This window comes from Oxyura jamaicensis, chromosome 5 (assembly GCF_011077185.1).
Source record: "Oxyura jamaicensis isolate SHBP4307 breed ruddy duck chromosome 5, BPBGC_Ojam_1.0, whole genome shotgun sequence".
Taxonomy (NCBI): domain Eukaryota; kingdom Metazoa; phylum Chordata; class Aves; order Anseriformes; family Anatidae; genus Oxyura; species Oxyura jamaicensis.
Window position 1 is genome coordinate 24,943,355 of NC_048897.1, and position 22,265 is coordinate 24,965,619.

Genomic DNA, 22,265 nt, shown 5'->3' on the forward strand with positions numbered 1-22,265 from the left:
TCTTCAACTATAGTTTTTCCTTTGTCTTAAGAAAATACTTAAAAATATATATATATTAATATTAATTCAAAATATTAATTTAAGAAATTAAAATATTTAAAAGAAATAAGAAAATATTTTGAATCCATAAAGCATATGGTGATTCAGTGGTACTTAATTGCTTTTAGATTTCCCAGTTTGTCCTTTTTCCTTTCTTGTGTTTTGACAGGGGCAGGTGGGATTTCTTACTTATTTTTTTACAGTTAGAAGTTACAGGATTTTAAGTATTTGTTTAGTTCTTTTAGTAATTAAAACATTTATTAGGTTTTAGTAGGGCATGTCATGAATCATAAAAATTATGCATATTTTTGAAGCATGTTTTTCAACTCATTATCCTCCACCACTGTTTTGCAGATGTGTTGCTCTTTGCAGTCTTGGTATTTGGATCTGTGAGGAGCTAGTTCATGAATCCCATCATCCTCAGATTAAGGAAGCTTTGAATGTGATTTGTGTTTCTTTAAAGGTGAGAGACTAACACTTTTACAATGTACATTATCTTACAGATACATTGCCTGTTCAAAATCATGATGACATTTTAGCATCCTTACTTCACAGTCTCATTTTCAGTTCTTACGAAAGCATGAATTCAGTTTAATCGGTGGATTTCTAAACTCTTAATATTACCTGTATTATAATGTACTCTTACTTAAGTTTGGGGCAAATGGTGTGCTGTAACATGAGATAGTGGATTCTGTTTAATCTATATCATTAGCCACTTCACTCTGACCTCTACCCATTGCAATATAATAGTCCATCAACCCATCTTCTCATAAATAATCCTTGCAATTCAAGTTTCAACAAAACCAATGCACATAACAGTTCCATAGTGCGGGTCCTTCCCCTGGTTGCAGTTCTTCAGGATAAATCTGCTCCCACATGGCCTCGCTATGGTCTGCAGTTCCTTCAGGAAATATCCAATGCTCCTGCATGGTGTCCTCCACAAGCTGCAGTGTGGATATCTACTCTGGTGTGGTCTTCCCCACAGGCTGCTCTGGTGCCTCAACCATCATCTCCCTTCCTTTTTTTCTGACCTTGCTGTTTGCACTGTTGTTTCTCTTTTTTATTTTTATTTTTTTCTTCCTCCTTTCCCTCTGCCAGGGTGGCATTTCTTCCCTTTCTTATGTTCCCACAGAGGTGCCACACACTTGGCTGGTGGGCTCCACCATGCCCTGGGGTGGGTCTGTTGTGGACCTGTCGGGGACCTGATGTGTCTGGGCAGCCCCTAGCCTATTCTCACAGAGGCCCCCCCATAGCACCTCCACTACCAACATATTGCCATGTGCATTCAGTATAGATCCCTACAAAGACACTGGAATGCAGAAGTGTCGGAATCTTTCCTGCTCCAGCGTTTAGACATCTTCTGTCTAGACTAGACATGGGTGCCTAGGGAAATCACATTCCCCACTAAATGGCACCCTGTCTTCCCCAGCTCTGATGAACAGTGCGGTTGAACCCTCCATGGTACATTCTCCTGACCCATTACAAAAGGGAAAAGCCAGGGCAAAGAGGAAACTGAGGAAACTGGAAGGGATCCCAGTTTTGCGAGACATCTGCCATCATATGCAAAAGACCTGTCCCAAGCCAAGTTAATGCCTTGTACTCTTTGGCTGACAGAGCAGAACATCCAGTGTAAGAGGAAGAAAGTGGAAAGGTGACAAAAGCTGAGGGCAAGCAGAATTTTCCCAAAGGTTCTCATGCTTCATGCTTACCTGTCCTCTTCTTGCCCCCACCAACAAAGTCCCATTAGTATTGCTTCTTGGGCCTGGCCAGATGTTTAGAGGTAGGTAGAGTACTTAAGCTGCATGCATGGAAGCACTGGAAGATGTTTGATTTCCTGTGGTAAAATAATTTTCTGTGCTCATTACCAGACAGAATCATGTAAGACCTGTTAAAAACATCTGAATCCGAAGAGAGGTCAAGAGTTTGCATCAAAGTTGCTGTGATTAAACTACCTCTTGAAAGGGAAAGAGAACTCTAATTTTGGTGAAACGTAGAGAGGAGCTGTTTTTATGGTTGTTATAAAAATGAATTTCCAGGTTTTAACAAAGCATGTCAAAGGACAGGGAGATCACTTATCAATTGCTGTTGCAGGAAAAACAGGGAACTCTCAATTTGGGGAAATGAATTTACTGGCAATTAAATTTAATATTTAATTACCAATTTGGTTAGTCATGAAAAAAAAAAAAAAAAAAAAAGCTAAAAGCATTAAAACACATAGGTAAAAAGCCTTTCCTACCCTGTTTCCCAAACTCAACTTCACTCTAAATTTGTCTCCTCCTCTTCAAGTTACCACTGCAGGTTACAGTCAGTCCCATCATCGAGGCAACAAATAGCACAAGTTGAAGCACAACTCTTTTCCTTTTCTCTCACCCATTTCCTCCGCTCTAGTGCATGCTCTCCAGAGGCTGTGGGGAATATCAGACCTGGGACCAGCTGTGCATGACAAGGAGTAGCTCCTCATCTCCTCCCACAGTGGCCAACCATGCTGCCCCCTGCTACCACCAACACCTTGCCACCTAAACCCAATGCAGTGGTTTTGAAAACAATTTGCAAGATAAAATTTTACAGTCTCTGGTAGTCACTGTGCCATTCTGCATTACCTTCACATTACATTATTGAAATCTGAATAATTTACTGGCTTGATATTAGCTGTTTTGTTTGAATCTGTTGAACATAGCTAGCACACAGTGATTCTCACTTAGAAATGTAGCTTACCCAGATACAGCTTGTTCATTCTGGTGCAGTGCCTATAAAATGCTTCTGAATAGATTTGCTGTTATTTGTGTTCTGCAACTGACAATTTTTGCTATTCTGAAACTAGTGTCACTGGATTTCAAGTCTAGTCTTGAGATTGTGTATTGGTGGTAGTATATCAACAGCTTCCTTTCATCATCTCTGTTAAAAAGCTGGATTTTGGTGCTTTTTTGTCTTTTTTCTTAAATGGGTGCTTCTGCTTTCCTACTTCTTTGAATTCTGTTCCCTGTTCATTCATATTTTATGGAATAATTATAATATTAATAAAAACATTTTCTATCATTTTGCAGACTTGCGTGCATGTTCATCAACACTATCTTCAGATTAAATATTTCCAAGTTTATTTTCAGAAGCTTTCTACGCACTTCTTGTTTACACCAAAACTCAATAAATACTCTTTCTGTATATATGTGTTGAGAAAAATTGGGTGTGCACCTGTTATACATAGCTTGTGCCAGATGTTGCTGACTAACTATTCTTTTCAGCAAAGGGAATCTGAAAAATATCTTAGAAAATCAGCTGATGACATCCTGTGAAGCAGGATTTGAGTCTGCTTCTAAAAGGGATTGCTTCAGGGCTTTTAGTATTAGTCTCTAAATTGCAATTTCCTGTTTTGCAAAATCACATTCATGCTTTGCAGCTTTACTAATTTTCTCTTCCAGGGTTTTCCCCTCACTTTTTAATATCCCTTAACTAATTCATTTTTATCAAGTTCCTGTGCAAATTTGGTATTAAGTCAATGACACTATTATCATCTTCTACAATTTATCAAATTTTTGAAATATATTTAATCCTGACATTCACAGTATTTTCTCCTATTTTTCTTTGATGTGTTTATTAAACCAATTATTTGTATCTCGTCTGTATTAAATATAAATTACTTCTTGAATGAGAATACAAAGGTGTTTATATTTCTACTTTTATCCAGGGCATGCTGGCCTTTCTTCCATTTTGAGCAGTGGTATAAACTCACAACAGAACTTAGTCATGAAATGATTAAATATATATCATGGGACAACAAATTAATTTGTTACCTAAGCAATCTCTTGTTTTTGAAGTAATCAGCTATCTGAATTCCAAGAATTTTCTCATTTTCAGGAGAAATGAATGGATAGAGATCCATAGTCCTAGTCCAACTTACTGATAATTACAATTGAGCAAATAATATTCAATATAAATGTTAGCAACAATTATATGCTTATTTCTGAAATACAGAAGTTATTGTCAGAATTACAACTGAGCAGCTCATTCCAAATCTCACCACGCTTCCCTCAGCAGTGTGGTAATAACTGCTGTAGCTGTGTTAACCTCTGCTGAAGTCTGAGCTCAGAGGATCCTAACCACCCATCCAGACCTCTGCATCTCATGATTGAATTACACTCTTCTTATAAATGTTGCAGATACACCACAAAAATATGTTGTACAGGCTTAGTTGAATGAGCACTAAAATAGTTTATTTGCAAGTTTGGACGATGTTAAACTAAGTAGTGACATACAGAAACTAATGGGTCCTTGCAAAGATTAAAAGTGTATTAAGACTTACCCTTCTGAGAAAAACCCTGAGGGTAAGGTATCAAGCAAAGTGCCATTGGAAGCTTCTCTTCTTCTTTGAGAAACTTAAAAAAAATGCATCCACAATTACGCTACTAAATATAAAATAATATAAAAGTAGTGAATTCTTATGGTTTATTAAACATCTTTCTGAGATGGAGAATGGCTGGTGGATTGTTCATTGAATTGCACAGCCACCTTTAGCCAGCTCTGAAGGCTCTTGGAAAGAAGTCGGAACAGAGCAGTGTGAATTTGAGGGGTTGAATTGTCCTGCTATGGAACATAAACTCGGTGCTGCTGCTTGAATTCAGGAAAAGTGTCCTTGCAGGACACACAGCTATTTGTCTGTTCAGAAGTTTCCTTGTATTCTTTTGAAACATGGTTGGTAGACTGTGCTGGGACAGATTTCTGAAGTAGGGAAGGGTTTGATCAGTTTGGGAAAATCCCTGTATTGGTACAAGCTTCATACCTGGTGCTCTTTCCATGCATCAGTCTTGAAAAATTCAGTGTGCAAGATTTTAATTTTATTCATATTCATTATTTTATACCTTTCAGCCTTATGAAATGAGTCTCCAATGCAGTCAACGGCTGGCTGTACAAAGTCTCTGAAAAGTCTCTGGGTGTTGCTCTCAGCCAATTTTTCTTAAATTTACTAATCTGGACGTTCTGCATTAAGATCCTTTGGCTTGACCACCCATTCTGTCTTCTTCAGTGTCTCTGGGGTTTTCTTGCAAGCTTGTAAGGATATTTCCAGCAACCTGGATTTGATCTCAAGTTCTGTAATCAAATTGTTGCACTTTCAGTTTTATTTAATTTCTTTTGTTGCCTGTTGAGCTTGAACATTAGAATCTGCACTCTGCTTACTGTGCTTGCATGATGTACCTTCACAGAATGGAGAGAGGCTGTTTTGAGTAATGTTCTTATCGCAAGCTCTGGGAAGGCTTGCGGATGTAAGATGTCTGCGTTGTTTTGGTTAAATAACAGCAATAGTAGGGAACTGTGATCACTGAGAAAAAGGGAAAGGCAGAACAAGAATTAACTAGCCTGTCTGCTTTCTGACTCTGTGGCTGTTTTATAAGAGCAAATCACAGTCTTCATTTATGCTTCAATGCATATTAAATAAAAAGTGTTAAAGCATGGTACTCCATACTTTTGCTTATCCTTGTACCTTTTTGTCTTCTTTTCAAGACCTTAAATGTAAAACATGTTAGCTCTGCTTTGTAAGAAGCTTTCTCAGGGTAGAGTTTTCTTCCAGTGTATTTTTAACCTTCAGATTTTTGCCATTCAAAAATTTTATTCTGCAATCCTTAATGTTCCATTCAGTCTTTGTTGCCCAGGTGTTTCAGCTTTCTTAAAGCTTAAAGCTTCTTTTTTTTTTTTTTTTTTTCCCCTGTAGGTTTGTAAAATATGCCCATCTCTGAAAGGTTAATAGCCAAGAAAGTAGATCTAACTATTTTTACAACATAATTCTGACTTAGGAGGTAGGCACTTAGCCACACTGCAGCATGCACCTGTGATATTTTCACTGCTAAGTGAAATTAAAACAAGTAATCAATCTACTTAATTAGTCTTTTAAGAAAGGAAGAATTCTAAAGTCACTCATCAAAGAAATAGAATAGGATTTTTCCTGATTAAAGCATGGATTGCCTAAGTATTTTCTGTGTGATTTGCAATTCATCAGAAGTATGGTTTGGAATACTTGTTTTCAGCAAAGATACAGCATTTTTTAAAATTAAGAATGTATTTGAAACCCTTCCCTTCCCCGTATGCTTGGGGCTATTACATGTAATTTATTCTATGAATTTTGTTCTGACTTCTGAAATCCATAGTTTTGATGTGCTAAAATAACCATTTTGAGTATGTCTTTAACTCAGATTTGTAGGATTTTCATATCCTAGATGAATGAGATTCACTTTCAAAATTGACTTTGTAATTTGATGCACAGCTTAGTGTTTGAAGGCAACTATAACACAGGAAGAAGCCTCAGTTACGTGTCCTGTGAATTTACAATTCAGAGAAATATACCCCTGTCTCTTCTTTTTCTTTATTTTCCCTCTTAGGAGCCTATCCAGTGTGTACATCCACTCGCAAGATTAGAGATTGTAGGCTAGATTGTATAAATTCATTCACGTCTGCCTCAATCCGCACAGTTAACTTAAGCAGTTTAGGAACTGTTTAAACCAGGCTCCAGTGCAGCAACATTATGCTACCTTTAAAAGTCAACACAGAAAGTAGTAATTAAGTGTAGAAGTCAGGGTGCACTCAGTTCCACTCAGATAAGTGCTGTACGCAGCAGTCGCTAACACAGAACAGTCAGTCTCGCTCTCGTTAGTACTGTATCTTGTACTTCAGGTACTTGGCGTTTCACATACCTTGGTTCTCAATAAAGGCCTCTGATAGCAAAATCAGATCCTTGTTTTTTTCAGTGATGTGTTAACATCACTTACATACAATAACTTATTAACTTATTAACTTATTAAGTTAACATAACTTAATCATGCAGGTACTAAGAAATTAATTTGTTTGTTCTGGGTTCATGGTTCTATACGAACCAGTCTGACATTGAACTTTCCCTCGTTGTGTGCAGCTCACTAATTGTCTGTTCCAAACGTTTGATGTTAGCTGATAACATTTATTTGTGACTATTGTTCCTTTTATATTTTGTAAAATGTAATTGTTGTTATTTTTCCTGTAAATAGATACATAAGGAGCTATATGTATAAAACTGTCATCGGAATTCCTGACCAGCTTACCAACTAGCATGCTATTACATGAAATCACATAATATCATTACCATGCTGTGTTCTTTTCTAGTTTCCCAATAAAACAGTAGCCCAAGTTGCCTGCAGTATGCTGAACATGCTGATACATTATGTGCATAGACTTCAAGTGTATCAAGCTGATTCACCTTTAAGAATTATTCAAGTAAGTAATTTTTATTTTTATTATTATTCTTTTAAATTTAACAGTAAAATGCATTTCACTAAAATTAAAATACCAGAATATTGGCAAGTATGTTTCACAAAATCAGTATAAATACAATCTTACCAAACATTAACAGTATGGGTTCACATAACATTCGCTAACTCCAGTATTAACATGTAAAATGGCTATATAATGCTTTTTTTTTTTCTCCACTACAACTTTGTTATTATTTACATGAGCCATATTGTCAATTAAGTCTGTTATTTATATTAAATATGGGTGGATATGTATGTTTAAGTTTAGTGAGAAAGGGATTGCTTAAAATATGCATCTGCAATTCTATTCTGCATATCCATTGAAATTTGTCAGTATAAAACAAATATATATATATAGAGAGAGAGAGTATGCTTTAAATATCAAGGAGTTAGGCTATGGCCTCTGAGAGTCTTAACAACAGGAAAAAAAGATAGAGGCCTCCCAGAAAACCAGAAAGGGAATTGTGTGGAAGCTTCTTAAGAGGCATAAGAAGTATTTCTCTGCCCCTGTGCAGTCATGTTATTGAGTCATAGGTGAAGGGAGAGTGTTTACAAATTCTAGTATTTCTAAGAAATAATGAAATTCAAATAGTACCATACACAAACCTTCATCAGGCTCTTTACTGCACCCTACAAGTGTGTTGAATTAAGTTATCTTCCTGCCTAAATATTTGGAGTAGCTATGTAATTTCTTTGTCCCTAATGCACCTATGTCAGTCATAAATAATGATTTCCTTTAGTGTTTTCTTTGAAATTCAATTAAAATGGTTTTATTTACAAAAAAAGTGGCCCTTTGCTTTGTCTCAAAGTAACTTAAATAGAATTTATCCATGAATCTAGCATTGTGTCACATTTACCTGCTTAAAAATCATTATATAAACTGAAATATTTTAATTAAATTTCTAAAGAAACTATGCTATATTTTCCCCAGATTCTGATAGCAACTATTACTCATCTGTTACCCAGTACAGAAGCTTCCTCATATGAACAGGACAAGAGGGTAAATATTTTCCATTCCCTTTTAATGTGTTAATATTATTGCAAAGGTGTGACAGAGTTTTGTTACAAAATTTAAGATGTGCCTTAAAGCGGGTATTCAGCTTTTAAAGTATAATACAGTATAGTCTTCCCAGACTTTCAGCAGTATTCTCTATACAAGTGAATTTCTGAAGTTTTTGTAGGAAAATACGCATTTAAAATTAATTGAAATAGATTGCTTTCAGTAATTAGAAAATCTCATGTCTTTTTTCCTTTTCATGTCTTTTCAGTAATGTAGACTCTTCAAAATTGTCTTATAGTCAAAATATATTTTCAACCTGTAGAGAGTACATTTCTAAATACTTATGAGGTTATGATTTCTTACTTTTTCCATTGTAAGTACATTTTTGACCAAGATGGTCTGTAATATTCAGATGAATTTGATTGTTATCATCCTTCAAAACAGTCACTATCTTTTTATATTTTCAGGGCACCTGAGACCCCTAGTTAAGACGGGCTCTTTCTTCAACCCTCTGATATAGTAGTATTTGCTGTCTTCTGAAAGCTGTATCTTTTCTGAATTATTTGGCTTTTCTCTTAGACTGGGGGACCAAGAGCTATGGGACACAGTGGTCATTTAAATTTGGACACTTGGGTGCGGTTTTGCACTGGTAGCTCTGCTGTTCTGGAGCACACATTGCAATGGGAGCTACAATTCATCCATTGGTCATTTTGGCCATCAGAGCCCCATTTCACCTCTCTTCTTTGCTTGTGACAAGTCAGTGGCTGTTGTAGGATACAGCAATATATCAGGCTAACCACCTCTCCAACTGAGGATGCTTCCCATAAATTAAAAAGTTTCCCCATGACCTCTAGCTGATCATTTTATGTTAAATGCTGCATCAGAAATGGGTTTGCTTAGTTTGACAAACTTAGTCCTAATGCCTTTTCAAAAATTTGTTTAATAAAAAACACTTAGAGTCCTTCATTGTTAGGTTTATTTTATGGTGCTTCTGTGAGACAAAGTTATAATGTATTACATGAAATGAGTAAGATGTTTTTACGTCTTTTATTAGTAAATTACTTAAGTGGATTTTATTTGAAAGACTTTCATTTAACTTGGAAAATATTTTAGAGAATCTTAAGCTATTTATCTGAATTGTTTCATCTTCCACAGCTAAGTTTTAAAAACTAAAAATAATTATTTGAAGATGGTAAGTTATTAATAATTTGGCGTGTGTGCGTCTTAATCTAATTATGTTCTATGGTCTTTACAAATATCCCCTAGAGGGAGTTGGTTCTTTTTCTGACTGAGCAGCCTACAATAGAGAAAACAGTTGGATTTCTGTCAGATGATACCTGATGCTGCATAGCAATATTGACATGTTGTGAAGGAAAATCTGTATTATTTATAAAGCAGAAATGCAGCTGTGTTAGTTCAGTTTTGTGTAATCCTTCATTCACTTTACAGTGAGATTTATATTCCGAATGGTATGTCAGCCTTAATTTGTATGTGTGTAATCTGTCGTTTTGTAAACAGCACTCTACAGACCAGTTTTGAAAAATCACGGGTGTTTTCTTAAGCACGGTAGCTACTCAGACTTACCATGATGATAAACTCTTGTATGGATGGTCTTTGTTAAATATCTCAGTAGCTAAAATTTTCACTCACGCTATAGCATTTTGAACATATAGCAGCTTTCAAACAAGTGTGACCTGCCATTTCTGTCTAAGGTTGACAGGTTCTCTAAATTGAGAAAACAAAACAGAACAGTGAAATGAAATACAGTGGTAACTGTGAAGCAACGAGTGCTGGTTTAACTGATTTATAATTGAAAGTGTTTGTTGCAGTTGGTGGTTTCCTTACTTCTGTGCCTGTTGGATTGGATAATGGCCTTGCCATTAAAGACCTTGCTGCAGCCTCTTCACTCTACAGGAGCAGAAAATGATAAGACTGAGAGATCTGTTCTTAATTGTATCTATAAGGTACATGTTTCTTTACTTGGTAAATGAGAATAACATTAGCAATAAGTAAAGTAAAAAGTGTTGAGTTATAATTACTGTCTTTATGTACATAGAACAAAGATTTGTTCTGTTTGCGTATTTTTTAAGTGGATGGGATTAAAACCTCCAACAGCATAGATGTAGCGTATGTAATTAGGAGAGACATGAGATCTACAAATAAAAGTGGCTTAATGATTTGTTGGAAAACTTGTTTCATGTTTCTATACCGTTAAATTCCACTTCAGTGTAGACACAATTTTAGTAGTTTTCTTTGCAGACCTGGGTTTGTTTCTGTAAATATTAAGCATATAAAATTTTCCATCATTTTATCCTACCTACATGCTTCCAACAACTTCATTTGAGAATGTAAATAAAAATAAAATTAATTTCTTATAAAGCTATCAAATAGAAATTTCAGTAATTAATGTAATGAAATCCTGGTTTTGTTCTAGGTTCTGCATGGATGTGTCTATGGTTCTCAGTGTTTTAGCAACCCCAAATATTTTCCTCTAAGTCTTTCTGATTTGGCATGTGTGGACTACGATCCTTTTATGCATTTAGAAAGCTTGAAGGAACCAGAACCACTGCATTCTCCAGACTCTGAGCGTTCTTCTAAACTTCAGCCAGTCACTGAAGGTTTGTGAAATTGTCTAAATACATTTTCTTTCAAAAAGATTTCTATCTTGGTTTCCACTATTGAAGTGTTTGTCTAAATTATAACTAGACACTATGTAAGGACCATTAGTATGGAATTAGCTAACATCATTTTGAGCAATTACTGTTCAATTAACTGAAATATATATCTTCTGAACAATGTGAAGATCAATTTGATACAGATTCTTCTGTGCTCTTTATCAACAAAAAACGTTACGAATTGCAACATGGATAAATGTTGCTTTTGAGTGTACTTTCCATAAATTATTTTTTTCTTAATTTTACTCATTTTTCTAAAATTTTTCAGATTTTGTTCTTATCTGAGCAATAAGTTTTTTTTTTTTTTTAACTTGTCATAATTTGTTGTTGATCTATTTACACTTTTAGAAGAGAAATTTTCTCTCATCTGTTTGAAACCGTAAGAGACTTGAGATTTAGCATTTTCTTCAGAACTCAAAAATAAAAATAAGAAACTAAGATACACTGTATAATATATACTACTCCTCTGTATCTAGTAAATATCAGATGGCTACTTTGGGAAGAAAATTGAAAAAGATGAGATTAATACTGATACCAGAAACTCTGTGTAGTGCTATTCTCCTTCCATATTAAGTTGTTCCATTTAGGCTTCCTTAAAGGTATTAAGAACCAGATAAATGCAGAAGCTCTTTGTAGCAGCTGTGTGCTAACAGCAGGTGATTTTGTGGTCTGTAGTGACTACGTGCTGTTTTTTATGTAGAGAAAATGGCTAATCATTGTGCCCTTGTCTAAGGCATGCTTCATCATCCTCAAGTACTTTTTTGGCCAAAGAATTCTAAACATAGAGCTGTCCCCTAATAAGCTCAGTATTGGATTGAACAAGTCTGATTTGAGAACTATTGGCAGGAGGAGCTGTAATTATTAAATTTACTGAAGAATGAAGCAAGGTACTATAGTTGGCTTTTTGTCAAATGGCTGTGGTCTTATTAGTAAAAAGTAATCATCTGCTGGGTCAGAATGAAAGAGGCTTCGAAGGATTCATTCTGTCCTAATTACAGTCTCACCTATACATATTATGTAAAGCTAATATTTAAAGCATTTGCCAAAATTAACTTCCACCGCATGTTCTATTACAGTGTAGTGAATTGTAGTAGCTTTTTATGCCTGGCATCTTTTGTATTCTGTAATAATCTGTAATTACGGGTTTGCAGCAAATGCTGTGTGGCTTGTTTAATCTGACAATCTGAAAAGACAACCCTGAATAGATTTCTCTTTAAATGAATGCAGTTGCACAAAGCCTTAGCATCGATATCTTCATTTTGCATTTCCGTACGTGATCCGTTCTTTTATGATTTCTTGTTAAATTTCTAAATAAAAGTAATTTCAGGTGTTCCTTTTGTCTCTCTCCAGATAAGTTAAGGAAAACCTATATGTTTTTAAAGTTTCAGAACTCAGGAATTGTAAGTCAGATTGTTAAATTTAATTGGCAAATGACAGCATAATAACGCAACCCTGGTCTTGCAACCTTGGCACTTCTAACCTACATTGCCAGGCAGAGAATAAAATTGGCAGTTTTTAACTGATCACACAGCATCTCTGGCACCATTGAAGGAATTGGACAAGTAAATTTAGTGGAAAACGACCAGCCTGGGACTCAATCAAGACAAGGGGGTCAGTTAGTGCAAGCTAGCAGCAGAACAGTTTGGCAGCCTCTCATTTAGTAGAGTAGAAGTGCTATCGTATCTTTTTGAAGATTATGGAAACAGGTAGGACAGCAGTAGGTCACAAGCAAAAGTGAAAGTACTGAAAGAGCAGTATTCTAAACAGGATGCTTTTCATCATTTTAAGGGTTGTGATTCTCATACCCTGTTATGCCTCCCATTGCTCAAGGTCAGATCCATCACAAGTTTTATGGACACTTAACCACAGTACAAATTGGCATGAGATCATGAAGATATAAGACTTTCAGTGGTACAGCTGTGTAATGGGGACAGGACCTATTCAGAGGTTGGAGCAAGCCGTCCGATAAAAAGCGGCACAAAGATTTCTTAAATCCTCTGGAAACAGGCAATGCGGGGAGAGAAGAGGAATATTCCCATATTTGTTTTCTTAACTTGCCAAATGCTGTCTCTTGTAAGGAAGGCATTAGGTAGAATTATCAGTGAAACTGTCTTTTCCTCCTTTCTTTATTTTTCCAATAAAGTGGTAAATTGCAGTATAAGATGCAAGTATGATTTTGAAATTGTGTTAAGTATATAAAAGTGTTATATTTAGACCAGAAAGAACTTCCAGCAGCTAACAATAGACTTCAATAAGCAGCTTTTCTTGCATCATCAGAATTTGCAGACAGCTGTCTGTGGTGCTTTCATACATCTAAGGAATCAGAGATCATGTCTACCAGATGACCATATCCTCCAGCTAGTAGCAACAACAGCTTCCTCCAGCTACAGTACAGTCATTAAGTGCTGCCTATGCTGATTAACCGCACCTAACTAGCCTAGATATAGGTATACTATCACCAAGAAGTACAGCACTATAGTGTACAGTTTAGTTATATTGTGCCATGATCTGCTCACCTACTTTTGATCTTTACCTAATATTAATAGATAGCAAAATCAAACCATTGAATAGAGTCTAGTTGGAAGGAAATAGTACATTACAGAAATCGCTTTGCAACTGTAGGCAAAACACTTTAAATCTTGTCCTTCATAGATCACATCTGTTAGAGGTAGATGTGATTGGAAAGGCAGTAGTTGCATTGCATAGACACAGTGGTTCATTAGTTATTGACTTAATGTATTTTACCCCATTTATGTCATTTCTTCAAACATTTTTAAACTGTTTTGTGTAGACTGATCATTTTTCCTAACACGTTTCAATTTCTGGAGAAAAGTTCTCCATGTGATGTAAATTTAGTCTTTGCTTTTCTTCAAAAATTAAAAAAATAAGGTACTTTCACTTTTTCAAAAGAAGGCTTTGCTGCTGTTTACTTTTTCACTGAAAGCAGACAAAAGGTACATGTTTTAATAAACAGCCTATACATGGTACATCCAGATTTGTGTTTTGTGATGGATATTCTAGAGAGGGGCTCTCTCTGTACCTGTAGCTTAAAATTAGAAAGGAGTAGGACTTCCATAAACTAATGTAAAATTTAGATATCTAAGCTAAGCCAAACTCTCTTAGGCTCCATCTAACAGTAATGGAGGAAGAGTTTCCAGAGAATGATACATCACATTTCTCCAGTTTGTGCTTCTAACTGAGATGAGTCAGTCTGTACTGGTGCATCATTCTTTTGGATAGCTAAAAGGATGAGGAGAGTTTAATTCCACCCTCGGTCATTACTTCTTCCCTCTACTACATAACTGTAGTTGTTTAGAAGCTGTTCGGCCAAAGTTGAAGTAAAGAGTTAACAACACATCCTAAGGAAATTCAGGAATTCCATTCATGCCACTGATACAAATTAGTGGTGATGGACTTTCATTCTTCCCACAAAAGTGATAATTTCAGGAACTGAGAAAAATGTAATATGCTTCTAGCAAATTACCAAGTGATCATGTACACATGCAAATTGCATTGCCCAAGCGAAAGACTGTACCACTGTAAAGAGAGCAGAGATGTGTTCCCTTAGATTACCTGTTGGCAAAGCAGCCAGTTAGACTTCTTTAATGGTAATAGCACGGCTTAGTTGGTAGAATTTGTCGTAAAGCTGTGATGGCTTGCATTATTTCATGTTTTGAGCTGCCCTTTCGAAACAGAGTGCATGGTTTAGATATTCATTTTAAGAGTTGTAATATATTGAATATGCAGTTGTTCCTGGTTGAGGAGATGTGCTTCTAGGAACAAATTCCTAAATGTATCCTACATGTTACGAGTTTAATTTAAAACTCTCATATTTTCCTAATGCATTATTGTTTGGTTTTTATTTGTTTTGTTTCCTTTTTTAATCATGAAAATCTAATTTGCTATGTGGCAAAAATGTTTATAGAGACTGCTTTATTTCAACGTAACAGGCTATGTCTTACAGTTTATTTTTCTGTATGCTTCTCTTAATAGTTCTGATTTAAGTTTTCTTTGACATTTTTGGATCAAGTGATCAACATTAATATATTCTGAGGAGATGCAGTGAGAAGTACTGCTCTCATGTTCTAGTGGAGGCACTTGGAGATTTATATTACAGTTCTTTTATTTTTTATTTAAATTCAATAATAATATTATTCATAGAAAGACTGTGGTAGGGCTGGGAATGGACCTTCCAAATTTTAGTTTGATGTTCCACTCTTTGTCTCGTTGTATGTCTTTCTGTATGTCTTCAGGCTCCTAAAGCAGTATCGTTAGGCATGTATGCACAATACATCTGTGCAATACATCTGGGTTTGCCACAAAATAGCAATAGTAATAACTTACATACTATTAAATGCCTCATTCTTCAGTTATTTCAGCAGAAACACACTGAAGACTGTCTATTCAGTGTGAGACTTCACATAGTTCGGAAGCTCACATCTGTTCCTAGGAACCCGGCAAAAGCATTATCCTGCTTATCTGTGCAGTAACAAGTTGTAAACATTTGGCATAAATGTGCTGACAGAGGTGGCCAGCATCTGCACTGTCCAGGTGCTGCTTAGTACCACAGAGATGAATTATTCTTCAAGCATCCAACTTGTTTTCTTTGTCTTGTATACACTTGCTTACAGTTCCTTCTGATGTTTCAGCAGATGGCACTATAACTTAATTTCCTCATATGCTATCAGTATCTGGGCATTTAATTCAGCTTTGCTGAATGTTTTTATGTTTGTTAATTTTTAAGCTTCAAGAAGGCTATTGATAATAAAATACTATAATTTGTTTTTATCTGTTTTCAAGGAGTTAATTAATCAAAATATTTGAAATTTTCTGAGTTTTAGGATAGTATAAGAATTAAGTTGATTTATTAACAGGATGAGATGTTTCCCTTTTGGCAATTCAGATGTTGTCCTTCCTAAAGGTATGGAAGAGCCAGATTCCTAAATGTCCCTTACATGCTTTACCCAAACACTGGGAGAGAGAGAGAAAAAAAAAAAAGGGGGGGAAATATATACTATCTGTTTATTTTTTCAGATGCAGAAACTATTGAGTGCTTTAGAAACTAACTGTCATGACAGTCATTATGCATTACAAATTAGCCTTTATTTTTCCAGTTAAACCAATTGCAGTTTTTCTAGGTAAACAAATTTGGACCTTAAACTGCAAAAAGACATTAGTTTATTCAACATTAGTTTTTATTGTGTATTAATATTCAGTATAAAGGGAGATGAGCTAATTATTCTTACTTATCCAAGAGGTTACATTTTCTCAGTAAATACTGAGTGAATGAAAAATGAAAAATACTGAAAAAAAAAAAAAAAACAAAAAAAAAAAACAAGGTGTTTCAGGATATTTTAGTTTGATGGATTTTAGGTAACAAAAAATGGGAGGGGACAGAGCCAGGACAGCTGACACAGAGTAGCCACAGGAATGTCCCATACCTTATGGCCTGGTGCTGAGCAATGAACTGGGGGAGTTGGCCGGGGGGCACTGCTGCTTTTAGGGGAGAGGCTGGGCATCTCTGGGCAGGTGGTGAGCAACTGCATTGTGCATCACTTGCTTTGTATATTCTTTTATCATTATTATTATTACTACCCTTTCCTTTTCTGTCTTATCAAACTGTCTTGATCTCAACCCCTGAGTTTTTACCCTCTTTTTCGGATTCTCTCCTCCATCCCACTGTGGGGTGAGGGAGGGAGTGAATGGTTGTGGGGTACTTCAGTGCCTGCCGGGTTAAACCACAACACAAAGCTGTATTGAAATACTGTTGCGTTTCACAGCATGAATTTTGTATAAGGTGGGTACAATTTGCTTCTCTTTCTCTCTCCAAGTTTTTCCAGCTTGAAACTTTTTTTAAATGCAGTTAGGGTGTGTGTGAGATACATTTATTTATTATTTTGCTAATGTTAGCTTTTGTTCAGTATAGACAGCCTGGTCCTTGATTTAGTACTTTAAAATCATCCAGTGTTATTCTCAACCTAACCCGCAGCTATATGCTCCCCTGGGAAATTAAGATGGATTAGAGGTTTTGTGCATCTATGTTCCTTTGTTTTTCACAATGTAATGATGTGTATAAATACGAAAATCCATTGCAGTTGGGAATGGTCTTCTTACAACATAATTATGATCTCTAGCTCATCAGCAATTTAAGATCTATTTTCACTAGAATAAGAATTGCTATTGTGTGTTTTAGAGAAACCACGCTGATTACCAAGGTATGGTAAGGAACCTGTAAAATAATTAAGATGCTTCTTTAACTACGTTGAGATTTTTCATGCTGTTTATGTATGAAACCAGTGCTTGTCAAAATGCATATTTTCCAGTACTGTACTGGCTGTATGCTAAGCTCGCGGTGCTCATCCTCTGTTTAAATCTCCTGAGGAAGAAGAGACCCAAAGAACTAAGTAAATCTCTGTGTTGTTTTCTGAACTCTTACTTTAAAACCTGTGTTCTTTCTCTCACAGTGAAAACCCACATGCAACAAGGATTAATTTCTGTTGCTGCTCGTACTGTGATAACACATCTAGTCAACCACTTAGGCCACTATCCTATGAGCGGAGGTCCTGCTATGCTAACTAGCCAAGTGTGTGAAAACAATGACAATCCATACAGTGAAAGTCCTGAGCTTTCTCCCGAACTTTTTGAGAACCCGAACCTTCAGTTCTTTGTGTTAAACAACACTTCCTTGGTGTCTTGCATACAAATCCAAGCAGAAGACGACATGCCTGGCGGAGGACTATCTGCTGGACTTGCATCTGCTAATTCAAATGTCAGAATTATAGTGCGTGATCTGTCTGGCAAATACTCATGGGATTCGGCCATTTTGTATGGACCGTCATCTTTATGTGCATCATCACAACAAACGTCTTTTGCACTTTCACTATCTCAACAAGACAAAACAGAAGATGCTCTTTCATCTTTTGAACACGTGGAGGATCTATCTTCAAGGGATGGAATTACACTCCAAGTAAAAAGGAAATTTAGAGAGACTGTACCGACATGGGATACAATTAGGGATGAAGAAGATGCCCTTGATGAGCTCTTGCAGTATTTAGGTGTTACAAGCCCTGAATGCTTACAGAGAACTGGTGTCTCACTCAACATTCCTGCTCCTCAGCCAGTCTGCATCTCAGAGAAGCAGGAGAATGATGTCATCAATGCAATTCTGAAACAGCACACAGAAGAGAAAGAGTTTGTTGAAAAACATTTCAATGATTTAAATATGAGGGCTATGGAGCAGGACGAGCCAACCTCACAAAAGCCCCAGTCAGCATTTTACTACTGCAGGCTACTTCTCAGTATATTGGGAATGAACTCTTGGGATAAAAGGTAAAATGAAAAGACAGGGGTTGGTATTTAAGAACTTTTTTTTTTTTTTTTTTTTTTTTAGGAATTGTGGTACTCTTACTGTGTAATAATGGCTGTTCATAGAATGGGTCAAGCCAAAAATACTCCTGGGCAGCCAACAAAAGCAGAGAGGGGTTGTGCAACTAAGGAGAAAATGGCAGTTTTCTTCTGCATTTCAGCCTGTCATTTATAGAGACAGAAAAGAGAAGCCTGTTGCCTTTATTGCTATTTATGTTCATAGTGTTGGAAGGAGAATTGAAGGAGTGATATTTTTTCTAATCCTTTTCTAATCCTTTCACCAGCTGTACTGAGGGGTACTAGCATAGGTAGACAAGACATCTTTTTGCTTTCTTTGCTTCCCTTGTACATTTGTGCAAAAATCATTACATTTCTATGCCAGAATGAGACTCTGAAAGTGTCATATTCTCAGCTATTGTATTGCTGGACAGTTTCCTGCTGCTTTGCCTGCTAAGAGTATGCTTGCATGCAGCCTCAAAGCATTGCCTCCTTGTTAGCTAACTAGAAAGATGTGTCCCCTACTATTTATTTCGACACTGGCAATGTTTGCATATTGTTTAGAACAACAGGAGACAAGCCACGTTCAGTTATGAAAGTAAATATCACTGTTTACACTATTGTTATTTGTGTTTAGGTGTATTTAGATGTATGTACACGTACATGTGGATATGTACAAATATTAGCATCCTAGAATTTAAGGGTCATTCTGAAAATTTCTTTTGCCATATCTGTCAAATTTTGTATTAGAGATACTTTAAAATGTTCTTACTCTGAAGGAAAATGGGTATTTTTAGAAGAATAGCCCGTGTCACTGAGGTACCACTGGAATCAATTTTCAATTTTATTTTTTTTACTTCAAAAATGTTGGTGTTATAACCCTTTAAAATTGGGCCTTTAGTTCCTCAAGGCAGTCTGTTTTTGAATAATACTACTGCTCTTAAATTCATTCCACTGTGTTTTATGGGAAACATCTTAAGTGCAATTTTGTTAAAAATGAGAAGTGCCTTTCTGGCTGTAACATATTGTTTTGTTTTTCCTTTAAATAGCTACAGCTGGCTGGGCGACTACTGAGCTGTGTTCTGTTTACTTCAGCAATTCGGAAGAGCAGAAGCTCAGTGTTTAATGCACTAACTCCCTACAACAGTAGATTACGGGAGTGTCTTTTGTCACTAAGCATGTAATATTTTGGCCTAGTAAAGTGTGCAGTTTATATATGCATCAGAAGCAATTCTGTCCCTTCTTCTGTAGAGAGGACATTGATTGTAGCTGGATCCAATAGGTGGACAGAAGCAAGTGGAAAGAAATAAAGGTTGTTTTCAGGATTATAATGTGTATAGAAGATTTCCTGGTGTAAAAAATAGCATGTACATTTTTTTTTAAAAGATACTTTAATTTTTTTATGCAAGAAAGGACTGTTGAAAAAGCAGAAGCATTTGTTGGCTATTCTTGCTTGGACCTGGAAATGTTTTGTACAGTTCTTGTACTGTTCTGGTGTTCCAAGTGAACAGGTAATTAAAAAAATTACAAATTTCTCTGTTTAGAAGGAGCTTTCATCTCTTGAAGAAAAATGAGAAGTTACTTCGAGAACTCAGAAATTTGGATTCAAGACAATGGTAAATTCTTCTAATAGCTACCCTACCTTATTTGTTTTATGTTTTATACTTAAATGGCTCTAATTTGCATAGATGAGAAAATTGAACGGATTAAAAAAAAAAAAAGTAAATTATTCATGTATACTGTAGTTATTGTTGTTACATTGAAGTTGCATTATTGTTACTTGTAGAGTGAAATTCTACAGGTAGAATGTCATGAAATAGAGCAAATTTCAAAGTAACTTAAAATTATGAAAATCTGAATATGTAACATGGGATTATTTTGATTTTAAAACAACTTTAAAAAAAAAAAATAAAACATAGAATTGTAAGTCTCCATGTTTTTAGCTTCAGTTACTTGTTTAGTTGTTTTCCAATGCTCTTAGTATTTGAAGATGTGGAATTATAAGTAGAGTTGTAGCACTGAATGTTAACAAGTTTGAATTATTTCTGTATAAGTTAAAATAACATCCAGTGGAGGCTTTAGACTATATCCAGGAAAATCCAGTCTCTCAAGCCAAATGATGGTAGTTTAGTGTATAAAACAGACTTTTAGTTTGATGAGTTCTTTGCAAATGAGCACCAAACTAGCCTCTGAGGGCTTTCTCAGTACACTGATGAGGGCATTCAGGGATGGATATTAGAAGGAAATGTTATCTTTTTGCCCTTGTGGCACTGCAATTAATTTCAGCAGTTAGGCAAGATGGGAACTCACTTAACATGGACTGTGAAAATTTTACAGGTGGAAGGGCTGTGGGAATTGTTTTGCTTCAGGGACAGTACTGAATGCATTCAAAGCATACCCTGGGAAATTGGTAGTTACTGCTTGGACTGATTTTTGGATAATCTATCACAGTTGAGTAATCAGCAAGCAAAGCGTGTGAAATAACCTTCAGTTGCTCCAATGCCTAACTGCAAGCTGTGAACAAGAGACGTTGTAGTACTTAAAAATAATTCATTTGCTTAAGATGCATTTGCAACAGCATTCACAAAGCCTTTTGTTAATGGGCAGTGCAATGTAAATGCCTGCATTACAGGTTTTGTTCATCTCAAAACCCCAGCTATTCCGTTAGCAATTGGTAGTGCCAGCACCATCACATCTTAAAAGTGATGAAGGCGGTAAATGCTGTACACATATTGCCAAACTTCAGGCTCTAGAGAAGATCAGACTAGATATGACAATGGGTATATGGAAATACAGATGATGTTCAAAGAAGTAGTACTTAGTATCTGCTTTTTCGAAGTTATACAAGTCATGTTCTGTGTGTACTGTTTGCATATTTTGTTTTCATAGTAGCAAAGGCACTGTCATGCAGTGACTGACCATCCTGTGTTTTACAGCCGAGAGACACACAAGATTGCAGTGTTTTATGTTGCTGAGGGACAAGAAGATAAACACTCCATTCTTACTAATACTGGGGGAAGTCAAGCCTATGAGGATTTTGTAGCTGGTCTTGGCTGGGAGGTATTTATTCAAAAGTTTTATCTTAAGTTTGTTTATAGAGTAAATTATAGATTCTTCTAGATCTTACAATTCATTGTTTCTTTAACATTTCTTACAAATACTGAAATAGACTGTTTTGCTAGCAGGATAAAAAAAAGAATTCTGGTTTAAATTTTATTAGCAATACTACCTATTTATTTCTAAGCTCTTTCAATTTAGGAAAGTTAAAGCAGGCAGAGATTATTCAGTAATATGTAGCCCTGTACTTGTCTTTCATGGACAGATGAGGAGGCATCTTGATTGCCCTGTGAAGCCTGAAAGCCACTGAAGTTTGAGCTTTGCTCAAATTTTTGAATCCCAAAAGTAGGAACGGGCATCTTTACTCATACTCCCTTCTTCCTGCCTCCCGCTGTAGGCGTTTATCTGTTCACACACTTCATTCTGTTCACATGTCTCTTCTAGCAGTCAAATACTGTGATACACCCCGTTTGGTACTGCAACTCATAGGTCACTAGTTTGGTATTGCTATGAGGATTTCCTTTTTTTGCATACTTTCTTTCTTCAGAAGATTAACTTCCTGAGATCTAGAACTGTCTCAAAGAAGTACAGGAATCACTTCTGGCTGGCTGTAGGAGTAACTGCACTTTTTCTGATCCTCTTTCAACTTGTGTTAATCAAGAGTGTGCACACGCATGTCCATCTCTTTTTCTTACCCCTTAGTTTCATAAGAGCTCTATTAGATTAGCTGTGTGGATAAGGGGTCTGACTTTTCTTCAGGAACAGAAGAAGACTACTAGAATTCTGCTGGCTGCCACAAGCATAGATGTTTATTTCCCACATTCCTGATTCTTCAGGAGAAAAAAGAAAATCACACTGATGTCTTAA

At 36.0% G+C, this 22,265-nt stretch overlaps 1 protein-coding gene across 19 annotated transcripts in view; it reads left to right on the forward strand.

Annotated features, from left to right (window-relative positions):
• Positions 1-22,265, forward strand: part of RALGAPA1 (Ral GTPase activating protein catalytic subunit alpha 1) — a 127,546-nt gene that overhangs the window by 64,383 nt on the left and 40,898 nt on the right. For all 19 annotated transcript variants that reach the window (XR_004751568.1, XR_004751567.1, XM_035328864.1 and 16 more), the window contains 8 exons: positions 394-502; positions 7,159-7,269; positions 8,236-8,304; positions 10,134-10,268; positions 10,739-10,922; positions 17,444-18,308; positions 19,886-19,957; positions 21,278-21,401. Coding sequence is in view for 17 of the 19 variants with exons in the window: in XM_035328864.1 (XP_035184755.1) it covers positions 394-502; positions 7,159-7,269; positions 8,236-8,304; positions 10,134-10,268; positions 10,739-10,922; positions 17,444-18,308; positions 19,886-19,957; positions 21,278-21,401 (1,669 nt within the window). In the remaining 2 variants the exon portion in view is untranslated. The remainder of the gene's footprint in view (positions 1-393; positions 503-7,158; positions 7,270-8,235; positions 8,305-10,133; positions 10,269-10,738; positions 10,923-17,443; positions 18,309-19,885; positions 19,958-21,277; positions 21,402-22,265) is intronic.